Source organism: Acipenser ruthenus, chromosome 47, assembly GCF_902713425.1.
Source record: "Acipenser ruthenus chromosome 47, fAciRut3.2 maternal haplotype, whole genome shotgun sequence".
NCBI classification, from domain to species: Eukaryota; Metazoa; Chordata; class Actinopteri; order Acipenseriformes; family Acipenseridae; genus Acipenser; species Acipenser ruthenus.
The window spans coordinates 5,409,949-5,437,863 of NC_081235.1; the positions used below are offsets into that span (position 1 = coordinate 5,409,949).

Below are 27,915 nucleotides of genomic sequence, written 5' to 3' on the forward strand. Positions count from 1 at the left end.
AAGGTAGCACCGTTCTAATTATTTATGAAATAGTACAGTTGAAATATTGTACGACTAGATTACAAACGCAGGGTTTAATAACATGCTGCGCAGTTTAACCCTTTAAATACTACAGCGTTCAGGCTTCAGTTGACGCGTGGGTTTTTAATGTTTATTGTGATACAAGTTATGTTTTTTTTTTCTGAGCATTGGAATTTAATCTGAATTGCATAATAATATTTTAACTTCTACGACTACTATTGGTAAGAATACTATTCTACAATTGCAACTACTGTTAATAATATAAAAACTGGACTGTTGCTAGTTTAGGGCAACTTTAGTTTTGTTCCTAGTTTGGGCTTTGTTTTTACAACAACAAAAAAATAGTGCAAAGTCTGCACAGCTCGTCAAGAAAATAATTCTGCACGTGATATTATTTTACACTACCGTTCTTTACGAGTACGCTGTGTGAGGTGAAACTAAACTGGCGCCACCTTATATGACACAGAGGACTTTGCAAACCGCAAGATTGAGGATTGAGAATCTCCACCCAGCAGTACGAACGCGTTTATAAACGGTCCCACCTCCGGAGCGTGCAGTCAGTCTGTTCTAGAGACCGGGATATCTGGGACACTTGAGCCGGTAAACTGGATTTGTGTTGACATCATACCTCGGGAGTACGGGACTAACTCACGGCGACAGCGAGGACTTATATTGACAAACTTTTTAACAACTTTTTTTGTTTACTTGCTATTATTTTCTATTCTCTCAACTAAGTGGAAGCCTTTACACAATCCTCGGTGTTAACGAGGTGTTGTACTTGTTTAAATTGGGTGAGTTCAATAAACAACATGTTATATGTACTGTCACTGTGTAATACAAGAACAGAAAACTTAACTAAAGACCCCCTCGTGGTGGATTATCCAGCTTTCCAATGCTATACTGGCGTGGTGTCGAACCTGTTAAAACACGTATTTATTTATTCCTTATTATAATGTATGTTATTACAGATTTGTGACTAAGACGAACGCTACCACCCTCACCAGTCGGTACCGGACAGTTTGGATTCCCAGTTTAGAGCTGGTCTCAGGTCTACCGGTCACAAGTTATAGCCAGTTCGTACTACTGGTTTTACTGGTAACCATTATGCAAAATTATGACGTCATCAAGAACCAAACCATCTTGTTAATTCATGTTATGCTGTGATGTATATTGCAATCTGATTCGTGTAAACTATGCTTATATAAAAACTCGGAGCATAGTACTGCTATCAGACAGGCTGCATATCCACACTGTAATGCACAATAACTGGTTCTCTTCTCCCTGGCTGTCTTTAAAGTTTGCAGTATGTTAACTTGAGCTAAATGCACGCAGTGCGAGGATGTGCGTTGTGAAATAAGCACCCACTGGACTCATAACCGAGTCAACTGCAGTTGAAACCCGTGTTCTTAGGACGTTATGTAATCGCTCCCCGGACTGAAGGAAATTCTCTGACGTCCAGGGACGCCTTTCCGGGTACACAATGTGCTTATGCTAATATTTAACACAGTCCTTCTAAGGTTACTTACCGGGATACTGAGCAGCATTGCGAAATGCAGAACGTGCCTCTGCACACTTAGAAAAGAAGCGAACCCGCTGAGCTATATTATTATTATTATTATTATTATTATTATTATTATTATTATTATTATTATTATTATTATTATTATGATTATGATTATTATTATTATTATTAGTAGTAGTAGTATTATCGTCTTATATTTTTTAATATTGGCATGCTTTATCGGTTTAGTACAGTACTGTGATTTAGTTTGGTAATAAATAATTAAATCATGCAATTTTCAAAATATACAAACATACATTTGCACTTTCATGTTTTAAGCTTTTTTTTAATGTTCAAATGGAATATATTTGATGCAACAAAATCAGAGAGAGAGAGAGAGAGAGAGAGAGAGAGAGAGAGAGAGAGAGAGAGAGAGAGAGAGAGAGAGAGAGAGGCGCTTGAACCTGGAAACTGTATTTAGTGTTTAGGCCGGGGTTCGCGTTTACACCGGGCGACGCACTGTATCATACACCTCATAGTAAACAGCCTGGTCTCCCGGTGACGCGCATCCCTTACACCGCCTCATATCGAGTGCCAGCGAGGCATTCTGGCAGGCGTGTGTGAGTGGCTGTGAACAGTGTGCAGCTGGCGCTGGCACGCATTCCCGGGCCTCAGGCTCGGTCATGCTAGAACAGGCGCAATTTCCATAGGAAAGACCTGAGGCAAAACGCTAAAAAAAACCAAAAAAAAAATGAATTGGCTTTTGTTTAAGATTTACGGTATTTTGATATTACACTGCATTCATGAATGCAAACAAAGCAATGTATTCTATTCTATGATTTTATGAGACTGTGTTTATTAACAATAATAATAATAATAATAATAATAATAATAATAATAATAATAATAATAATAATAATAATAATAATAATAATAATAATAATAATATTGAATTGCATGTAAAACGATGCTATGAGATGTTTAACGGACATATTAAATGTGATGTTGAGGTATAAGGGTTATTGAGAACCAATGTTTATAGAATCTCCTAGTTGGCATTTTTGTAACTTTTTTTTTTTTTAAATCCAGGTCACAGTTACGTCACCCATATAATCTTAAAGTGTGTGTCACTGAAAACTCTAAAAGATGATTAACACCATAGAGGCGCTCCCGTCTCAACCAGTTTGGACCATTAAGCGCTTAACTATACCAATGGCCAGTTTGCGTGAGTCGCTGCCCTTACCCCACCCTTATAATTGTGTGTTACCACACAGCACTAGCAGTCGTGATTAAGAAGACGGTCATGATTACTAACGACTTATCCTGTGTGATGAGTCTGTAAGGCTGGGAAAGTCCTAGCAAAGAGACTTACTGTACGCTAGGGAGCTGCTAGCCTCATACAGTAAGGCGCTCGTACACACAGATTAAAAACAGGCCAGTATCTTCTTAGCTCACACACACACACACATATATATATATATATATATATATATATATATATATATATATATATATATATATCCATTTGTAAGGTTGCTGTCGTTCGTCACCTTGCATTGGTCAGCTTTTTAAAAAAAACATTAATAAACTCCTGGTATTTTTTTTTAAAGGCTAAACTATACTGTATCTTTAAAAATTGCATTCTGACAAAGATCTTAATCTAGTGGGTCAACATTCTTCAGAATAGTCCTGTGTATTCAGCGCACGTGTTTTTCATAGTACTTGTAAACCGCTTTTGCTGCTCGGAGTGCATCAGTGCTGACATTTTAAGATTCTTACAGCTTTATCCGATGAGGATCCGATGTTCCCTTCTATTTACATCTGGTAATAAACCTGTGGGAGTTCAGCGTGACCTCAAAGGTGTGCCTTTCGCCTGGCACGCCAAACATATGGAAGAACACGCTGCGACCCCACTGTTCGCCACCAGAGGGCGAGCGCGTCGTTCTGCAATTCGCTCGCTGTTGATTCGTTGCCCGTGTGTGTACTCTCTGTGCCGGTACAGCAGTAAGAACTGCGGCCGTGTAGACTGCAAAATACTGCAGCCCTAACAGTCAGTCGATGTGCAAATCGTTGCACTGAATTGCAAAGTCGCTGCAAAATACAAGACTGCATTGACCTGGCTGCCTTTGACTTCAGTAGTGTACACACTGCGCTGTATTGGGTGAGGCGCAGTGCATGTGTGGGTTGCTAGGACAAGCCAGATCTCTTGTTTTGCCTTTGTTGTGCCCGTTGTCTGTGTTCAGTGTGCACACCTGGCTGGGCGAATGACTGAGATTCCGCTGATATTTGTGTGGCGCTGTATAAACATACGAGGTCGTGCATTACCAATGTTAGGTGAACGATTGCAAGCAACTACAATTAACCGAGCTTGTAGAAGCAATGGAAACTAAAGTTCATTGAAATAGCCAACACAGGTGGCTCACTCACATTCATAAGCCTTTAATGCAATAAGTAATCACTAGAGGGCGCTCTGGTTGAGAGAGTAAACCAGGACGATTAAAGACAGGCAGAAGTCTGTTCTGTGAGTGCTATTTTAACTGCATTTATTAGCCGCTCTTCAGCAGCATGCATCGTGCCAATAAATTCGTATTGTTAGGAAGAAAACGAAACCTCTGTTAACTTTAAACGAAAGGGGAACAGCCAGCCACGCTTTATAACGCCGACCTTTTTAAAATGCGTGGGAACTTCTCAGTCCTGGCTATTTATTGACTACAGCCACGATGTCCGAATTTAAAAAGCCTGCTAATCGCCAGCATGAGCACTCCACGCTGCACAGCAACGCGGGAGTACAGGGCTCATTAACCGGCTATTTCCATAAGATGCGGAGGCGAGGAGGCTTTTAATAATTCACCACAAATATAAAATGCTGGCGTCAGGATCAATTGTATGGCACGGGCAAAGCAATGCAATCGCATAAGGATTACTACTATTATTATTATTATTATTTTAGTGTTCCATTCTGATTCCAGCCCAGCTGAGCTAGCGCTATATTATTATAGTATAAATTAATACATGCATTTGCGACAGCTGCGCCAACAAAACAAAGGCAGCCAATGTAATTACAAATCTAAACATGCATTAGTAATTCCCCAGCTTAGGAAGAGAGCTATTTAAATGCGTTCGCTCATGATGTTTTTCTTTATTTAAATCGCAAATAATACACATCTAAAAGACATCAAGGGCGATCGCATTTATTCTCGGACAGCCTTTTGTGATTCTAATACATTATGAATGGCCTGAAATTGCCTCAAGTAGGCGGAGACTACCTCTTTTTAGCCACGCCCTTCTGGAAGCCGATTGGCTGTTGGTGACAAAGCTGGTGCTGGTAAAAGGAGGGGGGCGGTGTCGGACCGCCACGTGGGTGTTTTAGAGTGTCCGCTGATTGGCCGAGTGAAGTGTCTGGGCGTTCTGTCTGCGTTTATAGGCTGGTGGGCGTGGATTACCCAAGCTGAACGTTGATACTTTGTTAAATTTTTTGGTTATTGACTTTGCATCGGAGCTCTGAACAGCTGCGGGGACGCGGCGCAGAGCAACACAGACCCCTATACCTGATCTCAGGCTGTTACAAAAAGGAGGCTTACAGCTCCAGGCATTTTAAAAACCCTCACCACCGATTCAAAAGATACAGCTTTTATTTTCTTCCGCATTTGTTTTTTTTTTCCCTCTTTTTACATCTGAAATACGGATTGTGAAATTACGTAATCAAGGGCTCGCTATTCTGTAGGAATCCGTGTTACTGTTGCCGCATCTATTGTTTTACATCTGGTCCGGACGTACGATTCACAAGCAAGCGACTGACCTACAGATGAAAGGAAGACTCTAAAAGGTGATACATATAGATATATAAAGGACACGGACATCCAGCATTTTCTATTATTTTATTCCACATAGAATTACACAACAGAACAAGCACCGTGGATCTTGTGAGATCTCCTGACTTCATTGTTATTTTTATTTTATTTTTTTAACCTCCCTGCGTTCCCCTCTGACCGCGACCCTTCTGCCTCTTGAACCCAGGTCAGCGAATGGACCAGCACCCCAGGACCAGGAGCTGCAGCAGCCGAGGAGCCACCGCCTGTGAGGCCATCCCAAACGAGCCGCCCATGAATTTGTACATCCACACCACTACCGGGACCCGCTTCGAACTGACCGTCCCTTTAGAGGAGACGGTACAAGGGCTCAACAAGAGATTATCGCAGAGACTCAAAGTCCCGAAAGAAAGACTCGCGCTCCTGCACAAAGAAACGTGAGTGAAACTATTATTAGCGCGGCTACTAGCATGCCTGCATTGTACTGCTCTGCATTGCTAGCTTGCTTATAATGTTACACGGGCTTTCCTGGGCTGTGTAGATGTCGGTGGTAACAATGCAACCATGCATGAGATACACCGTGCAAGGGTTTGTTTGTAATGTTGATTGTGATAGTGTAGACACTTGTGTATGAAGCAGAGGCAATCCGTGTTGCATTGTGCATTTCTATGGATGGGGTTGTGTTAGAGCAGAAAAGGCTTGGGTTTTACGTTAGTAATAAGGGGGCAATGTTATAGAACAGATCTACAGCCGTGCGTGCATATTGCGCTGCAGTGCAAAGGTTAGGGCGACGAGGAGGTGAAGAGGGGGCGAGGACTGGAGCGGAGCGCAGTCACCCCTCAACGTCACTCCAGCACTGGCCTCAAGATTGCTGTGAGAGGCGTGTTGGCGTGAGAACGCGCTGACAATAGCGAAACAGATTTTCATGTTGAAAAAAAAAAAAAAAAAAAACTATATATATATCATTTTCTCCTTTTACAAATACTCGTGCAAAAAACAAATCTTGCTTTGATTTAAGTTTTTTTTTTGTACTATTAATACGAATAGTCTTGTTTTTAATAATAATCCAACACCGAAGATTTAAAAAATAAACTTGAATGAGGTTCATTTCGCAGAGCTTTGATTCATAATATCTCTTAATGTAAAACAATAGCCCTACACCCTCACCATCTTTACATTACAATAGCGCAAACCAATGCGCTGGACAATTGGCACCGTCGCTTTAATTTGCCTAATCGCTCGAAAGATGGCTATTCATAAGAGCTGACTTTACGATCACAGGTTCACGATCGACAACACAGCAGGTGTGTGTACAGTAATAGCAGAGACCAATTGAAAACTTGATTTATTTTTATTCACAACACAAAGAAAGACGCAGGGGGGGGGGGCGGCGCTTTGTGAACCAGGATGACCCAGAATAACCGCCGCATTGTTTATCATCCTAAAGAGAGGCGATTGTAACTGCCCCCCTGCAGTTCTCGCCTCCAAATCACAACTTATTTTAAAACACTTTCCAAGTAGCTGCCGCTCCTCTCGAAGTCTCTTTGTTCTGTGTGAGGTGAAGTGGAGTCCTGGCAGGCAGCCCTGCTTCGTGCTTCTGGGATGAGGAGAGCGGCACTGCCGGTCCTCTCGTTCATGAATAGGAATGTGTACTTTTACAACGAACAGGACCTAATGCACACAGAATAATATGGCGGCCCGGTTTCTAGAACACACACACACACACCACCCCTCCCTGTCTTCAAACGAAAGCAAAACGCAGCTGACCAAATGAAAATGGTCTTGAAGTCGCTTTCGCTTTTCAATAATGAGAATAAAAAAAAAACAGCAACGGGGTCTCGAGCTCAAGGTGCTTGGTTTGGAAACGGTATATCTGAAATGCGACATTAAGAATGTGCAGGTCGTTTCCTGCGTTACTAAAGTGTACGGAGTTGTGAAAGCGAAACCCCTAATACAGCCGTTCTTTGAAATGCCACGGCCTTACTCATTGTGAGCTACGCTGCGGTCCAGCGAGTGTGCGGCTTTTTCCATTGGCCTTGCACGGTCTGTTTCTTCTGTTTAACCCTTTGCATGCACAGCCCATCTGCCTAATTGGCGAGGGGGTACAGAGCACATGATGTGTGGTTTTAAATGTATTTTCTCATGCATGCATTGACGTCTCTCAGCCCTGAGGCGGCTAAACTAAAGCAAGATATTTTTTTATAAATGTCTTCCTTGTTTCTGCCATCGGTGGAGACACTGGGTCACCTGCTCGCTAAGAACACTGTGCTCTATTTAAAAAAATACAGACACTGCCAAGAGAAGTAGCTGCGCACTCGTTTGCACGCTGTACTTTTTTTATTTTTAAAATAATAATTATTATTGAATTACCTGTTTTTCTCCCTAAGGCGGCTGAGTTCAGGAAAGCTTCAAGACTTTGGCATAACGGATGGTAGCAAGTTAACACTTGTCCCAACAGTGGAAGCCGGTCTCATGGTGAGCATTCTCTTCCCCATTTAATACATGCAGCCATGGTACAGTGTGTGCAATGCTATTCACATTCACAGCTGGCTTCTGTTACTGAACCCTGTAACGCTGGTGAAGTTCAACCCCTGACTCTTAATCCTTAGCCAAGAGGGGAGGGGGCGAATTCAAGTCTTGCAGAGTTCATATCAAACAGCACAATAGTGTGCGTTTCCATTTTGCACAGTTTTAACAGCTGTCAGTTACCAGGCATGCTGGTACACATTTGTAACCAGACCTCTCAAACCAGTGCAGTCTTCAGAACATTTCCTGCAGACATAAACGACGTGTGCGTCAGAGAAGGCAGGCAGCCAGCGTCAATGACCTCTTTGTCTTTTTTTTATCTTTGCTCCATGAAGTCCCAAGCGTCAAGACCCGAACAGTCCGTAATGCAAGCGCTGGAAAGTTTAACAGAAACTCAGGTACGTGTACGTGTTCATTTTTATTATTATTATTTTTTTTAAAATTGTTGAATACTATAAAGAATATACAAACCAGCAGTTGACGGCTATGGATATGTACCACACTACTGTATGCATTTAGTTTTGCGTTTCAAATTCAGAAGAGGCTGGGGGAAGAGAGGCTTTTTATTATGTGGAATATGCTGAGGGAATGTTTAAGTGAAATGAGGGAAGATGATTTATTGAGAAGCTGCATGTTTGGCCAAAAAAAAAAACAGCGCGTCTGTGGAATTTGCATTCAAGCGGTTATGAGGGAGGGGGGTGCACGCACGATGCGGTACATTAGCTGTAATCTCTCTGTCCCTTTTAAAGCTGTAGAAGCCCTTAGTTTGTCAAATGCGTGCAGATTTTAAGCAGCTCGCGACGGTCTCATGGCAACATCAGTGCTGACCCAGCGATGTAGAACAGCTTCAAGTTAAGAAATGTTTGGCCTCTGTGCGACCTTTTTTTTCCATTTTAACGTTAGTTTCATTCTCTTTAACTTCAAAGTTCTAGCTTTGTCAACACTGTATGATATATTTTTACACAGATTTTGCTCCTGTGTAAAATGTGTGTGTTCTAGCAGATTTGTGACATCGCGCTGGTACAGGAAGTGAGTTATCTGTTAAATTCTCTCCGCTGGTGTTTTTTTGTGCGGGGGTGCATCGCAGGTGTAGCAATACGCCTGGACAGATGAAAGGAGCAAAACTAAACCAACCCGCCCTTGACTTCATCCCAACGAAATCCTCACCAAAGAGGAAATGCGTCATCGAGCCTTTAAAGATGAATGACAGCCATCTGTACACGAACAGTGTTGTGTGGTGTTAGGCGTGTAGCTTTCCTGGCTGCAGTCCAGCCTGCTTTTTCAAGGGCTGAGTCAAACTCTGCTAACCTCCTGTTTTCAGTTTTAATTATTTAACCCAAGCAGCTGTACTAAGACGTTTCCTCTCACATGACCTGGTTTGGGTTTTTTATAAACCATTCTGTATTGGGCTTTGAAGTCAATTGGAGTTTAAAGAAGCAAAATCCAAGTTGTTGTTTTTTTAACAGAATAAAATATACATTAACCATTGCGCTAGACCATTAGAGCGAGTTTGGAAGCAGGACCAGCTTTTATTTTATAGTTGTATGGTGTGTCAAAATATAAACACAAACACACACAAAACAGGACCAGCTGTTCTAGTGTGAAAAGGAGGAAATGGATTAGATTTTGCACAGCTTTGTTTAGGATAATTTCAGAAGTTCCACTTGACCACAGCGCAGAATCGCAATGGGAACCGAGAATTCGGTTCACAGCTGTGAAATACAAATAAAATAAAAACAAAACTTCAGCACAGTAATCTGTGTTTTAAGATTGCATTTACGGGATCCAGTTAGGTTTCGGTAGATTTATTTCACACTGTCTTTTATTATTTGTATTTATTTAGTCACAGGTGACTCACTTTTCTCATAACCGATTTTAACACCTAACTTTAACACCCACTTTTACAAAGTGGTAAAAAAAATAATAAACAGCTTTGAATTCAGAAGGTGATGCAAATATTACATCAGAGTGTCCTACTAAAATCATGCACCCTACATTATTATTACTATTATTATTATTATTATTATTGATGGGACGTTGGAGACTTTGTTTGATCAAATAAGTAATTCCTATAGGTTGCAAGCACAGCCCCTCTGTCATATATATATATATATATATATATATATATATATATATATATATATATATATATATATATATATCCAGTACAGGTGGAAAATGAGTATTGTTATTTATTTCTCAGCAGACGCCCTTATCCAGGGCGACTTACAATTGTTACAAGATATCACACTATTTTTACATACAATTACCCATTTATACAGTTGGGTTTTAACTGGAGCAATCTAGGTAAAGTACCTTGCTCAAGGGTACAGCAGCAGTGTCCCCCACCTGGGATTGAACCCACAACCCTCTGGTCAAGAGTCCAGAGCCCTAACCACTACTCCACACTGCTGCCCATATAGTATAACTGCTTAAATGAATGAAGGGGGCTAGGATAATGATACTACATTATACAGACGTTCTGCAATATGTACCGGTACGTGCAGACCAGAAAAAAAATCTATGTTTCTGTTGACCTTTTAAAGTCACAAACAAACCCCAAAAAAATGAATAAAAGAAGCTGCTGCTGCAAACAGAGTTGATAAGCTGAGCTCCAGCCCCCCTGGCCTCCCGGCTTCCTGCAGATACCTTTAAACTGGAAATCCTGCCGTTGCTGTGAGAGATCAGAGCAGGGCTGCAGTGCTGTCAGACTCGCTCTCCTCTCATTCATAGTGCGGATTTGCTTGCACCGCGTGACTTGAGCTCTCCACAAGATAAAGAAAACAAAGCCCATTGTTTCACACAGCCCTGCCAAGCATGCATAATAATACCATGTACCCTGAAGCTACCAGCAGGTAGGGTTGGCAATAAAGGGGTTAGCTATAGGTATGGCTGAGGGGAATGAGGGTGGCATAGGCTGGGCTATGAATTGTATGTTTTATTACCTTCATTTGTTGAGTTTTTAAAATGCTGTTCTATAATAAATGTCGGATGACTGTCTTGGCCTGTCATTTCAAAACCCAGCTGTAAGTGGAGCTATACCTTGGATTACTCATATGTGATTCTCATTCTGCGTCTCCTATTCAAACATTTGAAATGAGCAAGAACTGTAGGCTATTCTGGGCACCGTGTATAGTTAGGGCTTCTGTAGTTTTGCATTTAGACAGCCAGAAGAAATAGCTAGATACAGGTTGGTTTAGCGTAAAAAAAAAACACGTGTTGCGCTTTATATGTTTGAGTCAATTCTTAATATTATTGTGCACAGAGCGTGTCACAGACCCACGCTTCGTGAATCTGTAAATCAGTAGGAGCCGTGTGTTCCTACTGAGTCGTATCTGAATTGCTGACCTGTGTTTTATCTGATTGAGGCATCGCTGTAAAGTTTCGGTGCAGGACTGTACCGACTTTAAAACCTGTGTTTTAAACACAGAACCCGTTGTGCAGTGTAGGAGAGAGGCGAGGTGCTTGGAAGTGTTAATCTTATCTGAAATATTGTGCGTGTGTTTGTTTGCACTGGCAGCTGTCTGACTGCCCCAATGCCTGCTGGTTGCATTGCGTGTTTCCTTGTTTGCCTACTGCTGGATCTATGTAAAATATACCCCCCTGCCTTTCCCTTATCATAGCCTCCGACATGCAAACAAGCCTGGGACCCACCTGCTGTGTTTCCCCACTCGGGAGCGCAAACATTAACTGGGGATGAAGGAAGAAAGCTTTAATCCACTGCTAAAGCCCCCCACCCCCACCCCCCTCGTCGGATTTTTTGTTTGTTTCCTTTTTTTAAACAAGCAAAGCGCTTTGATTTACAGTTGAAATGGCTCAAGGGTAAAAAAAATAAAAATTAAAAAGAGCAAGGATTAGTTGTTCCTGTGTTTTGTTGCAAGTGGTGGATTAGCTTTGAGATTTGCGTGGCATGTTGTATTGGTCTGCCAGTACCCCAGTTGTATGTGGGGTAGCATTCAAGGTAAATAAGGAACCCTTTACAAGCGCTGAAAGATTATTGTATTAACAGCTTGAGCCCTTCAGGGAGGGTCCGGCGCAGGCTTGAGGCTTGCTCTAGAAGCAATCTGAGGTGCTGTTCGCAAATAGACTCGTTCTGAAATTTCCACAAGCAGTAACTTCTCATCGAAAACAGAATAAGGAAAACTGGGTGCCCCGGTGGACCTTTGTTACAGCTGACCTTCTTGAGCCTGTTACGAGGATCTGGCTCGCGGTATCTGATGAGGACGTTGAGGGTAGAGAGGGAGCAGGGAGCAGGGAGAGAACGCCCTTCCTGCGTGTGCTAATGGAATTATCGGAATGCTCCTCATTGTACTCGTGAGTCATCCAGACTTCTGTGAACACATAGAACAGGTTGTACTGTACTATGAGCTGCGGGCAGGGAAAATGACAGTGGGGGTAATGGTGTGAGTCAGGGCTCTTTGACTTTGCTGTTTTAGGGTTTATTGGTCAGCACATTTATTTTTAGATAGCATTGTAGAAATATCCTGGCAGACTTGATGTTGCAAGTTGGGATTTCTCTTGTATCTCGCTTTTTATGTTAATTTATGTTAAGTGCTGCTACTCCTCTGCTCCTTGCTAATTCAGTTCCGTTACGCACACAAACTCCTTCCACATGCCGTGCTATAAATACAAAATCAGACGCACTTTCCTGCAACTCTGACCTCATCTGCAACGCAAATGGGAAGACTTTGGACTGGAAAGAATCTCCTGGTAAATCAATGCAGGAGAGGCACTGTGGGAGTCGTAGGAGGAATCTGTTTATATATATATATATAGGCACACAAGTGCAAGGCGCAGCGAGTGCGGAGGCTGTCTTTAATTCAACCCCAGGTAGAATATGAATTCCAGCCTTGAGCCTCCAAGAGCACTCTGGCATTTCAGAACCGAGCAGTTTATAGCCTTGGCTATTTTAGTTTTCATGTAGATGTGCAAGTTTATTTTTTGTTCCTGAATATTTTTAGCTGACAACAAGGGCGCTAATAAGAGGAATGTGTCACCTCCTTTATGTAAGACTATTCGCACAGCCCAGGTAGAGAATAGGACCGCTGAGTCACTAGCACTGCACAGCTCTGAGAACACTGCGAGTCTCATCTCAACCTAATGAACACCTTGACCACGTCCCTCCCCTGCTGCAAAATAGAGCTGTTGAAGCCCTTTTAGAAATCTGAAAGGCGTTTTTCTCCGGTGTGTAATTTGCACATCTTTCTTGCGAAAGGGAAGGGAAAATAGACAAAATGAGCGAGTCAAAATGGATTCCGTTCCAGGACTCTGTCTCGCATCCTTTGTGTTTATTTCACAAACGTGATGGACGGGTCGGATTCTACTCGCACAGAATTTCAGCTGTGCAATAAAACTAACCTGGCTGTTTGTTAGGCTCTAGCACGCTCACGCACGCACAGACACACGCTTGCTTAAGCAAAGTGAATCGTGTAGACCTCGCACGAGCACAGAGCCGACGCTCGTGCACACAGCCCCTGTTTTATTCTTTGGTTATTTTTGCTGCTTTTCTATGTAAGGCATGGAGCGCTGAAGCTAGAGTGCCTTCTCTCTCCCCTGGGATGCGTTTTGTGTGTTTTAATGCATTCCTGTGTTTGTGCAGCGGCTGCCGATCTCAAGGTGCCTGCATGTGGAGCTTGTGGTGTTCTTTGTGCTGGAGTGTGGGGGCGATGGAAGGAGGAGGGGGGAGGTAGGGCTAGGTGAGCACTCTATCTGTGAATCGTGACTGCCGGCCTTTTGATTCGCCGGTGGCTTTTGTGGCTCAAGTGTTTGGCATCGTGACTAGGATGGGGGGGGGGGGGGTGTGCATCTGGAAACAAGAGGACGAGAGCATGCCTAATGGAGCCAATTAGCACAGGAGCCGCTGAATGCGTTTGTACATCTTTCCACTCTATTCTTATTTAGGCCACTTTAGGACGAACTTAGGAGCGTAAAAGGAAGGATGTGGAAAACAGACAAAGGGGTCGGGCCAGGTTTGCTGAAAACTGAAACAAACGCAATGCAGGTTCATTCAGCCCTCGCTGTGAAACCCAATCCATAGTCAAGGCATTTTTTTTCTTTCAGTACAGTTATAGTTGAGACCACCTATTCTACCCCCACTCCCCCCCCCCCCAACCCTTCCTTTTGTGTTTGTTTGAATGCAGCACACTGTTCTCTCTCTCTCTCTCTCTCTCTCTCTCTCTCTCTCTCTCTCTCTGGAAAGGTAGAATGCCTGCAAATTAGTTTCTTGAACCACAGGGACCCCAATAAATAAAACTGTCAGCTGTGTGAAGTTTGAAAAGCCTGCAGCGCGTTCTCTCTGAATATTTCATGACTGCAGCGCTCCCCCTCCCCGCTCCCCAGCACCCCCTCCTTCCCTGCTCCATGGCTGCACTGCTCCTTTATTAGCAGAGCTTGAAGGAAGGCAGGCGGGCAGTGCGGGTGGGTACCCAGCGCGGAGAGGCTTTCAGCGTTATCCCTCAGGCTAACAGGAGACAGCCTCTATGCAAGGGAAAAATGTCTAAATCAAACATCGAGTCCTAGTACACAGCAGGGGAGGGTAAGAAACGAGACAGCATTGCAGACGGCTAGGTAGAAAAACATCTGGAACGCAAGTCTTCAGTAACCAATAAGCGAAGATTCTTCATCAGCATCTATATACAGGTTTAATATATATAAATATATCATTTTAGGACATCTCTCTGGTCTTTTTCCTTTTATGTTGTGTTTTAAGAAAGGCCGAGGGGAATCGGAAAGACCTCTTCTTGGGTTTCAAAGAGATTCCCGGGGTGGGGAGGTTTGAGAAAATAAAGCTATTTTTTTTAAGAGTAGGTGGGAAAGAAGGGGGGGGCAGGGCTTGGGGTATCTTTTAACCGGCCAGCAGCTCCCGTTGCGTACAGCCTCGCGGGTTTACCGGCACTAGGAACGATGCATTGTATGAGGTCTATTTAGCTTGTGTTATATATGGATTTGTGAATGAACGACTAGGTTCATTTAACATTTAAAACCGGTAAAGGGCTGTATAAATCTTTGAATGCACACCCCCTTTAACGGGGGTCCCAAGTACACCCCAGTCACCTTTTGTATGGCTGTGAGCGGTAGATAAGGAGGAGGCGAGGGAGACAATGGCTCCAACTGACTACATGCTGAAAGGGTTACCGGCAGTTTCACTGGAGGATGTGCCTGGAATGTGTTGCTGTTAAGAGGTGGGGAGATGGGAGGGGCAGTGGGCTGTATCGTTGCAGTAGGTAGGCCTAGCATCCCAGGGCAGATGGGCTGAGCATTTTATTCCCTTTTGATTTGCGCTGTCAGGAATGACTGATTAGTTTGGAGTGCAGTTTGCGGTTTGCTTGCAGCCCCAGGGGGTATATGCATGCATGCATGCATTTATGCATGTGTTGGAGAGGGCTTAGAAGCCTGATGAAGCAGATTTGCACCCAGATATATATATATATTTTTAGGTGTAACAGTAAAATCCTCCTCGCTGCTGCTTCTTGCTCACCTGCCAGGATATTCTCATTAGAGATCATTCAGTCAAATACAGCTTTAATGTACCATTTTCCGTTTTATCACAAAAATACATGGAGCTGAAAGGGGGTGTTGCAGTTGGGGTTGTTTCTAGAGGATCAGAAACACTGGTGCGCATTTTGAAATGAATGCGATTCTGTGGGTTCTTAAATTATTTAAAACAACCTTTGACAGTGTAGTATTTAGCACCGGTATCAGTTGTTTCATTTGCACGTGTCGACATTTTCATTTCGTCCCAGTGCAATCGTTAAATTAGCAAGAATCCACGTTTCTACAAATTAGAAGCGATTTTTTAAAGTCGCCTTCTTAACATTTATTCAGTTGCTGTCTGATTGCTGCTCTGCGTTTACAAGGTGAAAATCAGGGATGTTCCGTGTGACCGTTTCCCTCAACACCCACACATACCAGAAAACAAAACCAAAAATCATTATTCGAAGCAGGAATCTACTTCGTATCTCCGTCACATGTAGCAGCGTTCAGTGTGATAAACCATTGTGGTGTGTTCTAGATGCCCCGCATGTTCTCTTAATATGAATTGCATTCACAGTGCGGAGGGGAGTTGGGTTGAATCATCCGCGCTAGTCATGGGAGAGGTAGGCTGCAGTGTGTAAAGTTTAAACCCAACCCAGCCCCCAGATTTAACACTGACATCACTCAGGGCTGGGGCTGGTTTGGAAAGAGCCCCATAACTTGCATTGTAGGCGAGGTGCGTTTGCATATTGTAACCTCAGCTGACACCATCAAGACGCCCATGTAACAAGAGACCCCCTTTGTAATAAAAGGTTAATCATGAAAGTTAATGAGACCTCCTCTCTCCTGCCTATTGGTGGCCCCCAATGTATCCTACTAATGAATACCAGGTGACCTTTTAGGCAGGAGTTTCCCCTGGGTGTTCTCACCGTGAGGGCAAGGGGGCGGGAGTGGGAGCTGTTTGAAGTGATCTCTTGCAATGGGCATTTACACAACCGAAATATATTCTGGTTGGAGCGTTTATAGATTGGGAGTGCAGGAACAAAGTATTTTTGTTTTGTTTCTTCTTGTAGGTTTTGTTTCATCTGTTTTATCTCCATGGGTTGGGGGTGGCAGGAAAGGACCCCCCCCCCCCCCTTTTTTTTTTATTAAATAAAAAAAAAAAAAAAAAAATTCAGGGAAGCTCATTTGCAGCTGCGCGGCCCTAACCAGCGTTGGGTATTTCAGTTTCCGGGGGTCGTTTACACAGCTGCGCACCAATGACTCGGAAAGGTCACAGAGGAGAGGATCAATACAAATGAGAGAGAATGAGAGAGAGAGAGAGGCCATGCATGAATCTGTGAGGTTAACGCCAGGTCACAGGACTACAGACCTCAAGCACACTCAGTCTGGGCTAATGGCTACCTCCCTGCCCTGGAAGGCTGGTAGATTTTGCAGATTGATAGCACTTTGTCAAATAGTCTAGGGCTAAGGGGGTTAAACGTCTGGTTGCCGGTTTGGTAGTTGGTTAATCATCTGCCATGCAAATTTACTTTATAGATGGGTTTCCTTGTCATAGCGACTGCTTGTGTGCACCAGCATTGGCCTCTGCTGGTGACTAAATATGGCCTCTTTTTCCATTCAGATTCTCCTAAAATAGGCAGGCTTGTTTATGCTTGCAGTGTCAGAACAATCGGTATAATGTGTGCAAGGGGGAACTGTGCCCTCATTTTCAGGCAGGGAGCCAGGGAGAAGGGCACTCTTTGTGTGCATTCTGAATGACTGCTAAGTTCAGGCATAAGTGGGGGTGGGGCTTTCTCGTCCTCCCATCCCCTGTAAAAGGATGGATGGCTTCCAGACTCTGTGAAATGCTAGCCAGCCACCTGGATGTGTCTGCTTTGCCTTGCAGCTGTGATGCCAGTGATAAAGGATCCCACAGCACAGCCCAATTACTGATGCATAGAGTCCATGTAAGGCAGCCCTGCGCTGAATAAAACACCTTCCTCGTTGCTCTGGCCTGTCGTGGTTTAGCGTGTATCCGCTCAAGCCCGTCTTTCTAGTTTTCGGCTGTGAGATCTATATCTGATCGAGCTCTCAGAAAAAGTGACTCATTGTGTATGAAAGCGATGAGTAATGTGGTGAAACCGGTTTGAAACGGAGCGCTCTTGTGCTGACCTCTCCTTCCTCTTTCGCAGGTCAGTGACTTCCTGTCGGGACGGTCGCCCCTGACCCTGGCTCTGCGCGTGGGCGATCACATGATGTTCGTGCAGCTGCAGCTGGCTGCGCAGCAGTCCGGGGCACAGCAGCAAGCGCAGCATCGCCACGTCATCACAAGGGGGGAGGGTGGAGCGTCCACAGCAGGGCCCAGCAGCGGGCAGCACCCCAGGACCGGGCATCACCCCCCCCACTCGCACCCTCACCCACACCCTGCCCCCTCTGCTGCCACTGCAACCCCAGCCAGCGCCAGACAGACGGTGCCCCCCAGCTCTTCTCCCGCTGCAGCCCCCCTCTACTGCCCCCCAGCCCGGCCCTCCCCGCTTTCTGCGGGCATGTTCCAGTCGCAGAACCCGGGCGAGACCCCCGCCAGCGCCACGGCAGCCAGCCCCTGCCCAGAGACGACTGCGCGAAGCAGCAAACCAAAAACCAAGGTAGTGCCTCTATTCCATTTCTTTATATATGTGTTTTTAATGTACCGGAAAAAAAATAAGCAAAACCATTTTGTTTGCTACTGGTTTATAAACAGCCCTCTGTAGTCAGTGATTCAAACAAAGGTGGCCTCTTTGAAAACGTGTGTTCTGTCTCTTACACACGCAAGCTTGAACTGACCATTTCTCTTTGTACTTCCTTTTGTACGAAGCCGACGGCACAGTCCACAGCATACTCTCTGTGCCTCCCGAATGTATTTAGCAGCAGCCCCCCTGCTGTCTTCGTGTTACAGTCCTGCCTGCCCCAGCCTGTCCCTGGTTTTAAATAACAGCCCCTCCTGTGTGTCAGCTTTCGCTTTCATTATCAGCTATTGATCTTGAAATCTAGAATTTCAGCCGCCCAGTAACAGAAGCTCCAAAGTCCCGGACCCCCACCACAAGCACTCCTCCCCAACAGGGCTGAGCGCTACAGGGCGTTTCGAGTGTCCCATAGCAGCCGAACGGTTGAGAACCCTCCCACCCTCCCTGCCTCCCTGCTGTAAACGACTGGAGCACTCCACACCACTGTGTTTATTCTGTTGTCCCTGATAATGTCATTTTAATTCCCTGCTAAATTAAAACTTCAAGCCACAAAGAAACGTTGTCCGGGGGAGCAATGCAATCTTCAGGACAGTCGGACATGTGTTTCACAAACAGGACCCTAATCCCTTCTCTCTCTCTCTCTCTCTCTCTCTCTCTCTCTCTCTCAGACTGACTCCTCCAAAAGCACCAGTAGCACTACCAGCCCGGGACGGTCCCGCAAACCTGGCGCCATCATCGAGAGTTTCGTCAACCACGCTCCAGGGGTCTTCTCAGGAACTTTCTCAGGTATGACGAACCAGAACCCCATAACCCCCGTTCTCTGACCCGATTCCCCACTGAAAACCCCAGCCTGAAACTGAGCTCTCCCTCCCTCCCTCCCTCTCTCTCTCTCTCTCTCTCTCTCTCTCTCTCTCTCTCTCTCTCTCTCTCAATAAATTCAATGACAAATCTTTCGAGTACAAGTCCAAATGTTTTCATTTGAATTTATTACGTTTTATTTAAGTATCTCCAAACGCACTAGCGAGTGTTTTAATAGTTATGGATGATCTCTGTCTCTCTCCTCTCTCAGGCACTTTGCACCCGAACTGTCAGGACAGCACCGGTCGGCCGCGACGGGACATTGGCACCATCCTGCAGATCCTCAACGACCTCCTGAGCGCCACTCGGCACTACCAGGGCGTGCCCCCCTCTCTCACCCAGCTCCGCTGCCAGACCCAGTGCAGCCCTGCCTCGCCCGTGCCCTCCCCCCCTCCCTCTCCCCCTGCCACCGGGGGAGCCAGCCTCTCCGCAAGCCTCTCTGCCAAAGCTACCTCAGTGCCCAGCGCCAGCAAGCCCAGCCTGCACCCCCTGCAGTGCCAGAGCCAGATCCGCATGTGCAAGCCCAGCGGTGAGTCACACACCACCATCATTATTATTATTATTATTATTATGGTGTCACGAAAATAATGGCCACCTAATTCATTATGAATTCCCAATGGAACACTACAGGAATAACCCCTGAATATCTTACACACTTCCTCTGAGTTCTGAAGTAAGACTTTGAATTCAGCCCCTGTTAATCCATGTGGCTTGAATTACACATAGTCATTCCATGTGCCTTTGTAAAAGAAATGATGTTGATCACATGGATGAGGAATGAATTTGGAAGTATGTGCAAGCAAAGGCATTATAGCAGGGTTGAATATACAGCATTGTGATTTAAGGGAAAGAGGCTGTGTGTGTGTGTGTGTGTGTGTGTGTGTGTGTGTGTGTGGCTGGTGAAATCGATCCAAACAGTGCTGCCACTCTTTCCACTGTAGTTCCTGCTGTATGTCATGATTGTTAATCACATGACACTGGTTTAAATGTGATTTACATACAATGGCAACTGCAGTTTAAATTCAAGCAGTGTATGTGGATTGTAATTTAGAAGGAGCTGAACCAGCTGGAGAGTCTGCTAGCGGTTCTGTAGAGGGGGGTTGGGGCTGTCTGTGTTGGGGGAGGGGGGGAGCACCACCTTGGGAATGCGGCACTAACTCTACAGGCCTGTTCTGTCAGGCTTCAGTTGTCACGCTGCACCGCTAGGCCTTGCTTTGTTTGCCTTGTCGAGGGTGGAGGTGTTTTCTGGAGAACAGGCTCGATCTGTCACACTCTCGAGATTAAAAGGAGGGGAAAAGAGTGTTCGCTCTGATACCAGAGTTCAAACAGAAACCGGGGGATCTTTTATCTAAAAACTGTTAATTGGGAGAGATGGGGAAGGCAAATTAGTTTCACATCGTTGTTAATTAGCGTTGGTTGCCAGGCACGGGCGTTGACATGTGAAGGTGATGGCATTCAAGGCAAAGGAAAAGATGTCGGCTTATTTCCTGTGTCTAAAATCTCCTTTTTTTTTTCTCTGCTCAAGAAAGGGTTACTCAACGGACGTGCTCTACAGATACAGAAAGCTGTACAATGCTACGTCTGCCTGTCTTGCACTGTGTGTGCTGAATCTGTACTTTTTGTTCTCTTTTTGGCACCAACAAAAAAAAAAAAAAGATTTTTTTTTCCGTCAAACAAGATCCACACGCTTTAAATAATTCATGCCTTTTTTTTTTCTATCCAAAACAGTCCAGTCAATGGGGCGGCCCACTCTTTCCTCGAGCGCGATCCAAAACTCTAACCTCATCTGTGAAACACGTCTTTCCAAACTGCTGGGCCCTCAATAGCACTCTGTGTTCCTTGCTGCTTTAAATAGAAAAGATTTATCCAAAAAGAAAGGGAGCCTGGAGAGAATGTGCATTGTATTTCAGAGAGAGTCGAGGGGGGGGGGGGGGAAATAACCCTGCTCTGAGCTCCCATTCATAAAATTCTGCTTTTATATATCCGGCTGCCTACAGATTTTTTGACATTTCCTCTAAAATGCATTAACCTTTTCGATGTGTGTTTCGGACAGTGTTCCGCTGTTTTTAAACATCCCACTAATACGATTCAGTCTTCAGCCCTCCAATTTTGTACATGCTTTTTGGTTCCTTTTCAAACTAGGGTTAGCTGTAACCCAGAGTGATACAAAGCGCTGCCATGAAGCTAATTAGGAAGCAGTGTGTGTGCCTGTAGCCAGAGTGGGGGTGCGAGAGGCGCATTTCATCTTGTTTGTGCCAGGAAGGGAAGGGAGTGGTTGCGAAATTGTGGAATTCGTAAATACTTGCCCCCCCCCCGCCTCTCCTCTTATCCCTTTGTTTGTTTAGTCTGCCGGCACAGCTTTGGTGCAAGCGAGTCCGTTGTGAGCGTCAGAACTTGCAGGCTTTAGTTCAGCAGATTAGAGCTGAAGAAGGGTTTTTAGAGGCCCTTGCAGCTGCTAATTTAAACATGCACGTGGAAAACTAAAGAAATGTACTGGGAAATCAATTGGTGTGGGGTGGAAGGAGGATGGGGGTGTCTTGGGTTTCTTAAAAAGCTTTTTTCGAAACTGTATCGTGACTGGCAGATGCTCAATGGTGATATTTGATCTGCCATCTCTTATACAAGGGGGTCCTGGAAACACGACAGAAGTGCACGACATATTTCCGATGAATAGCTTTCCTAAGAGCGTTTCTGCTCATGTGCAAAATAGCTTCAGGTCAGAGAAAGATTTGTAAATGAGAATAATAATAATAATAATAAGCAGCTAATTGTTTTAAATTGAACTTTTAACTGCTATTTCAAGCCATTGAAATTACAAGCACACAGCAGCTACCCTTTGAAACCAACCAGCAGCCACTTACTAAACAACCCTGACTGTATTTCAAGTAGTGGAAAAATCGAACAATATAGTTTTTTTTTTTTTTGCATAGGGTGTGTGGTGTTTTCAGTTCTCGTTCCCATTGACCAAAGAAGGAAATTGACAGTGTAAAAAAAAAAAAAAAAAAAAAAAAAAAAAAAAAAAATTGTGATTTATGGTTCTCTTCCTGCCAGCCTCCTCTGACGTGACAGTTTCAGATCTCTCCAATCTGTGCTTTTGCATATTGTACAGGACTACTTAGGGGCCCATTTTAGGCATTGAAAGCGAATGTTTCTGCCGTGCGTTTACCAGATTTACCATGCTTATTCAAAAGAAGAATATCACTGAAGAGTTTGGGGGAGGGTTGTTGTATTGTCGTACTGGGTAATCCAGGGTTAATTAGGGGTTCCTAAAGCAGCTGGTAGCGACGGCTAGTGGAAACTATAAGAACTCTATTCTTACTGAAAGCAGCTGGTGTTAAAGTGAAAAGGCTGCAGAGTGGTGCAGGGAGGCAAGGCTCCGAGTTACTGTACCCAGTCTGCCTGGATCTGTGGCTCCCTCTCTTTATTCCCAGTTTTTAGCTGACTGGGCTCACGCTTTGTGCACGACAGTAGGAGCTCAGCGGGCGTTGCACGAGAGCATTAGAGGGGCTTTGAATCGGCCGACAATGAGCCTCAAACAAGGCTTATGTGTGGAGAGTCTCCCCCACTGGTCACCAAAATCTAGAAATGGTGTCTCTATTTTTAATGTTGGGAGAAAGATGTGACACAAAATGCAAGCGAAAGCAGCGTTCGCTGAGCCGGAGAGAGGCCACCCCCTCTCCTGGCACTTTCAAAAAGCTCTTTTTAGCAGATCATTAAGGAAGCAAGTTAAGGCCTCCCATAGTGTACACTATTCATTTATTAGCACGCTGTACCTATGTGTTAGTAGACAGCAGTACTTGTACAGGTGGCAGATTGGCTCTAGGTGAGCGAGCTTGTGTGTTTTATATATATTTGTTAGTTTTGAATTTGTGCAACTGCTTTGAAGATAACCGTTCCTAGTAAAACATTTCTTTTGAGGTCGAAGAGACCGACGGGTGTGCTGAGAGAGATGGGGAGGGGGGCTAGGGGAAAGCTGTACTGAATTTCAGATCCTCTTTGTCTCTGTGCGGGTGTTTTGGGTCAGGGATTCCTATCGTCACACTGTATTGCATGCTTTTGGCTGCAGCAGGGCGAGAGATTACCTCGGCTATAAAACCACTGTTGATGTGGGAAGGGGGGGAGGCAGTGGGGTTGCTTCTGTGCCCCCCCTCCCCCCCACCCCCCCCCCACTAGTGGTGTTCTTTTTTTTTTTTTGGCAGCTGTGGTTGCAAGAGCCCGCAGGAATCTGAGGATCCTGCTATTTGCATGTGTCTCCTCCTCTCTCTCTCTCTCTCTCTCTCTCTCTCTCTCTCTCTCTCTCTCTCTCTCTCTCTCTCTCTCTCTCGCCCACGCTTACAGACAGAAGGCATTAGATTAGCACTGACAGCCTGAGCTATGCTGTGTTGTCTTTCTTTCTTTCTTGTGTTTGGGGGTGCTGGGGGTCCAGCAGCAGTGCATTGGCCGTTGATCAGCCTGCCTGTATGAGCGGGGGGGGGGGGGGGGCTAGAGAGGAGAGGCTGGGGGTGGGGGGTAGGGTTCACCTTTTGTGGTTTATTTAACCTCCTCTTTTGTTCGCTCTCCTGCTTGAGGCCCCTAGCTCTGAGCTGCTGAGGCTTTCAAGGATTTGAGGGCTGTAAAAATAAGCCTGTCTAAAAACAGCTCCCAGTCGCCTTTTACCAAAGCAGGGCTATTGAAACGGGTAGGAGCTGGCAGTGTGCTGTCCGTATCCCGTGCCTTAAACTTTTATTGGTGGTGTATATTGACAGCCCTGTGGAAAATTGACAAAGCCTAGTAATATCAAGCAAGAGGCTGGATCTGCTGCAGTTCGCAATTCAAATGCTTTGACGTTGCTGCTGTATCTCGCTTGTGTCGCTTTCAAACCATTTTCGCTGTTTTTTATCTTGCGTGGTGATGCATGAGGGAGGTCAGGAGGTCAGGAGTGAACCCCCCCACCCCCCAAAAAAACCTTTTCAAATAACAGCGAGGCCAGAGCTGGGTTGCAACATGCATGGGAGGGTTGAGGGAGGCAGGATTGGACATGAACAAAGGCTTGGCTGCACAACACAGATTTGCACACAGAAGGGGAGAGGGAGGGGGGGGGGGGGGATAGGATCCAGTGTCACCATTATATAAACTACTATGTTTTTGAATGGCACAAAAGTCCTCAAAGAAGGGGACTTTAATCTGATGATCAAGATCCAATTGCTTTCAATTAATAAAACCTAAATGCATAACATATGCATGTAGATATGTCTGCAGATATACACCTATATGATTGTGTGTGTATATAATATGTATTACCGGCTATTTTGTAATACATTCAGCAAGGTGGACACAATATTATTTTATCACTGTGTCAACAACATGCCCCAGGTTCTCCCCCCCAATTTCTTTTATTAAAGCGGTATTGATTTTTCATGTGATTTAAACTTGTGCTGATTTGGCATGAACTGCCACAACTTTAATCAAATAAAAATCAATACCACCTTTAATAAAAGAGACGGGGGTGGGGGGTGGGGTGAAGCATGCCTTGTGTGTTTCAGAGGTCTTGGTTCTCTGAGGTTCGATCTCCACAGGCTGTAATTTGCGATGAAGTGATCGTTGCACGTTCCCGTGCGTGCTCAGTAAGGCACCGCTGAAAGAGAAGAGGGGTAGTTAGTCACAACGTGTCGCCAACTTACCTCTGATTGTAAATGGCGCCTGGAAATCCCTGTAAGCATCTCTCTCTCTGCTTGTGTCCTGCAGAAATCTCTTTAAATAGCACTGTGTGAATTGCATATTGTGTTGAAATGCATGGCACTGTGTTGTCTTGTGCAGTGGAAACAGCCCAGTACTCTTGACTGTAGTAGAAGGCCCCCAGGAGCAGTGCCAGGGCTCAGTGAGAGTTGTGGCACAGCAGCAATGAGAGGCTTGCTCGCCAGTTCCCAATTTCCATTTGCTTGCGTTTTCTATTGAAAGCCAATAGTGGCAACCTCGCCCTCGGAGATGGATGGCTGCACTGGGGCTCAGGTTCAATCAATAGGAGTTTTTAATTTGCCATCGATCCCAGTTAAGAGCTTGGTGCGTGTGTTTGTGTTTGCGTGAGTGAGATGGATAGATAGTGTGTGTGTGCAGTTAATGTTCCAGCTCTATTTGATTATTTAATTCCACCTTCCTGAGGCTAGCACAGCAGACTAACAGGCTTCCGTCAATGAAATCAAATACATCAATAAATCTATCTAAAAATAAAAAGGGATTTATGCTTGAGGTTTTGTTTTTGTTTTAGAAGCTGCCTTGGCAGCTTTGAAGAACTATCTTCTTTAATCGGAGGGCTTCCTCTATATCATTTTGCCCAAGAACAAAAGCTCAGTAAGCATGCCTCTGGCTGCAGCCCTGTTTATTTAATGGTGTCGGGGCTTTGTAGAGTTTCTCTGTCTGTCGGGGCCTTGTCTACTCTGCCCTTGAACAGTCACGTGATAAGAATTTCAAGGACCATTGCTGGCTTTTAAATATTTTACAGCAAACAAACCGACTGATAAGAAAAAAAAAAAAAGACCACCCCTTCTGGCAAACGTACGTGACTCAGGATGTGATCGGGGGTGGGGGAGAGGGGTTCTAAGATAGGGAAAACAATAAGTAGAATTGCATCGCTTGACAGTTTGTTTTTTTTTGTCCCCCTTTTTTATTTCAGGCGACCGCTTGCGTCAGACAGAGAACCGCGCCACGCGCTGCAAGGTGGAGCGTCTGCAGCTGCTGATGCAGCAGAAGCGCCTGCGCAGGAAGGCTCGCCGTGACTCCCGTGGCCCCTACCACTGGCTGCCCAACCGCAAGTCCAGCCGCAGCAACAGCAACAGCAGCGTGTCCAGCGAGGGCAGCATGGACATGGACTTCGAGGACTCACTGTGGAAGCCGGACGTCAAGGCGGACATGAAATCCGAATTTGTGGTGGTGTGAGGCTGCGGAGCAGGGGGACAAACCTCAAGAAAGAAGAAAGCGAGAGAGATGGAGAGACAAAGGAAGGCACGTCATCTCTAATGTGATGGTTTAAGGAAGGCGATTTTGGTCTTTTCTCGGAATTCAGCGACCTGGCCCCCGCACCCCCAACCCACCCCCCCTCCCCCATAGTTTCCATAAGAACCATCTGTTGATTTTTCCTCTCCCACACCCCTTTTCATAATGTTTAAAGACAGTGGGGAACTTGAGAGGGACTGGGCGGACCTGCTTAGTTGTCGTGATATTTGGGATTCTCGAATAATGTATAATTAGAGACGGCAGAAAAGAAAGAAAGGAAAAAAAAAAAGAAATACCAGTTCTTGTTGTTCTTGATGTTGATGTTGTTGATGTTGATGTTGATGTTAATGTTGTTGTTCTTGTTCTTGTTGTTTGGGTTGGATGGGACTACAAAGGACTACAAAAAGACTGAAAGACTACAAAAATGGCTGCCTTACAGAAATACAATACAATACAATGGACGTGGATGATCACTTGGAGGGTGGCTTGTGCGCAGTAGAACAGTGGATTGATAACCGGCACCTGTTGCACGTCTCTCTTTTAATGCCTGTGCTAGGACGAACTGTACCAAGAGGTGCACTGTTAGCGCATAGTCTCCAACTGTGATCAGCTGAACTTACTCAACTTTGAACTGGGCATTCATGGGATCTTCACAATTCAAAAAACGGACACAAACAAATACTTTTTTTTTTTTTTTAAACAAATATGTAGCATTGTTCACAAAGCATTCAGGTTTTCAAAATCAAACATAAACGTGTTTTTTGCACATTTTTATGATTTTTCAAATGCCGATGGGTGGCCAAGAGAGGGGTTGACTTTCCCAATGGCTTCAGTATGGAGTCTGTCTGAGGACAAAAAACTAAACCAGAGGGACAGGTACTGAGATTGATATCAGCGGGACCCCTGTCTTTAACAATAACCTTGAATATTAAATAAAAATAAATACATAAAGTGCTTTTAGAAGGGTGTCAAATCATGACTTTAAATATATATATATATGAATATATATATTTGTTTGTTTGGTTTTTTTTGTACTTTTTTCCCTACTGTTTTTAAAAAACAGAACTCTGTATGGCTGAGTTTTAAGCCATTTATTAACAAATTAATTTTAAATCTCACTTTTTTTTTCTCATACCATAGTTTGTAACTTTACCAATGAGCCAGTATGAAACTAGCTAAGCGTTCACTCACCCCTTTGTCACACTCCCTGCATCTGTCACGTGCGAGCCGAGAACCTTGTCATTGTGTCATTATGGTTGGAAATCACATGCTTAAAAAATAATGAAACCCCAATACTGGAACAGAGACCCAATGGAGACGGACAGGACAGGAGCGGGTGTGAGTTCAAAGGTTAGAATCCGTGTCTGTCAGGATCTGTTGCTCCATGGGTAAGCTGAACAAACAGGTTCCTTTTGGGACCGCCTTGCAAACAAAGCATTAACACTGAATTCAATCAAAAATCTCATTGCAATGGCTATACTTCATAAATTCTGATTGTAAATAACTGCCATGAGTGTTTAAACCGTAAAGCCCAGCATCTCCGGGCATCTGTCGTGTATATTAGTCACGATGGCACTGAATGGGGAAGTGAAATCCCCAAAGATAAGAATGCTCTCCACAGGAGTTTTGCTGTTATTTTGGTATGTAACTGACGTGGCCCCAAAAAAGGGCAGTGTTCTTGGGCAACGCCTGGCTGACCACTTCCAGATGCTTGTTCACGACAACAGACTCAACCCAGTGCTTACCACACCTCCTCATTGCACTGCAGCATTAGATGGATTTCTTTGTGGGTAACCTCTGTACTGATGCTTGCTACCCAGCGCCTGCATTGGTAACCAGCGTGGAAATCGATTTCCCAGTTTGGATACAAGAGCCGGGAAGCATCAGCTATACTGGTTACCCTTAAAGAAATCCAGTTAACTAGTTACCAGGGATTACTGGGACATATTAAGACGTCATTCAAAACCAGTTTGAACAATAAGATTAATACAGTGTGCTGGAATACATGAAACTCACTGGAGGTATTTGACGGGCTTATTGAATGGAAATCTTC

The 27,915-nt window shown here is 44.6% G+C and overlaps 1 protein-coding gene across 3 annotated transcripts; it reads left to right on the forward strand.

Moving 5' to 3' along the window:
- Positions 1-549: 549 nt before the first annotated feature.
- On the forward strand, positions 550-26,994 carry LOC117966225 (midnolin-like). Of its 3 annotated transcripts, none has more exons than XM_059014348.1 (8): positions 550-812; positions 5,540-5,768; positions 7,719-7,806; positions 8,193-8,261; positions 17,505-17,957; positions 18,704-18,821; positions 19,105-19,422; positions 25,543-26,994. In XM_059014348.1, the coding sequence occupies exons 2-8, from the start codon at positions 5,548-5,550 to the stop codon at positions 25,803-25,805; spliced, it is 1,530 nt and encodes a 509-aa protein (XP_058870331.1). In that variant the 5' UTR covers positions 550-812; positions 5,540-5,547; the 3' UTR covers positions 25,806-26,994. The 3 variants fall into 3 exon arrangements, with proteins under 3 accessions (XP_058870331.1, XP_058870330.1, XP_058870332.1); XM_059014347.1 differs by lacking the exon at positions 550-812 and adding an exon at positions 4,946-5,348; XM_059014349.1 differs by lacking the exon at positions 550-812 and adding an exon at positions 4,949-5,348 and having other exon boundaries at positions 8,193-8,255.
- The last annotated feature ends 921 nt before the right edge of the window (positions 26,995-27,915 follow it).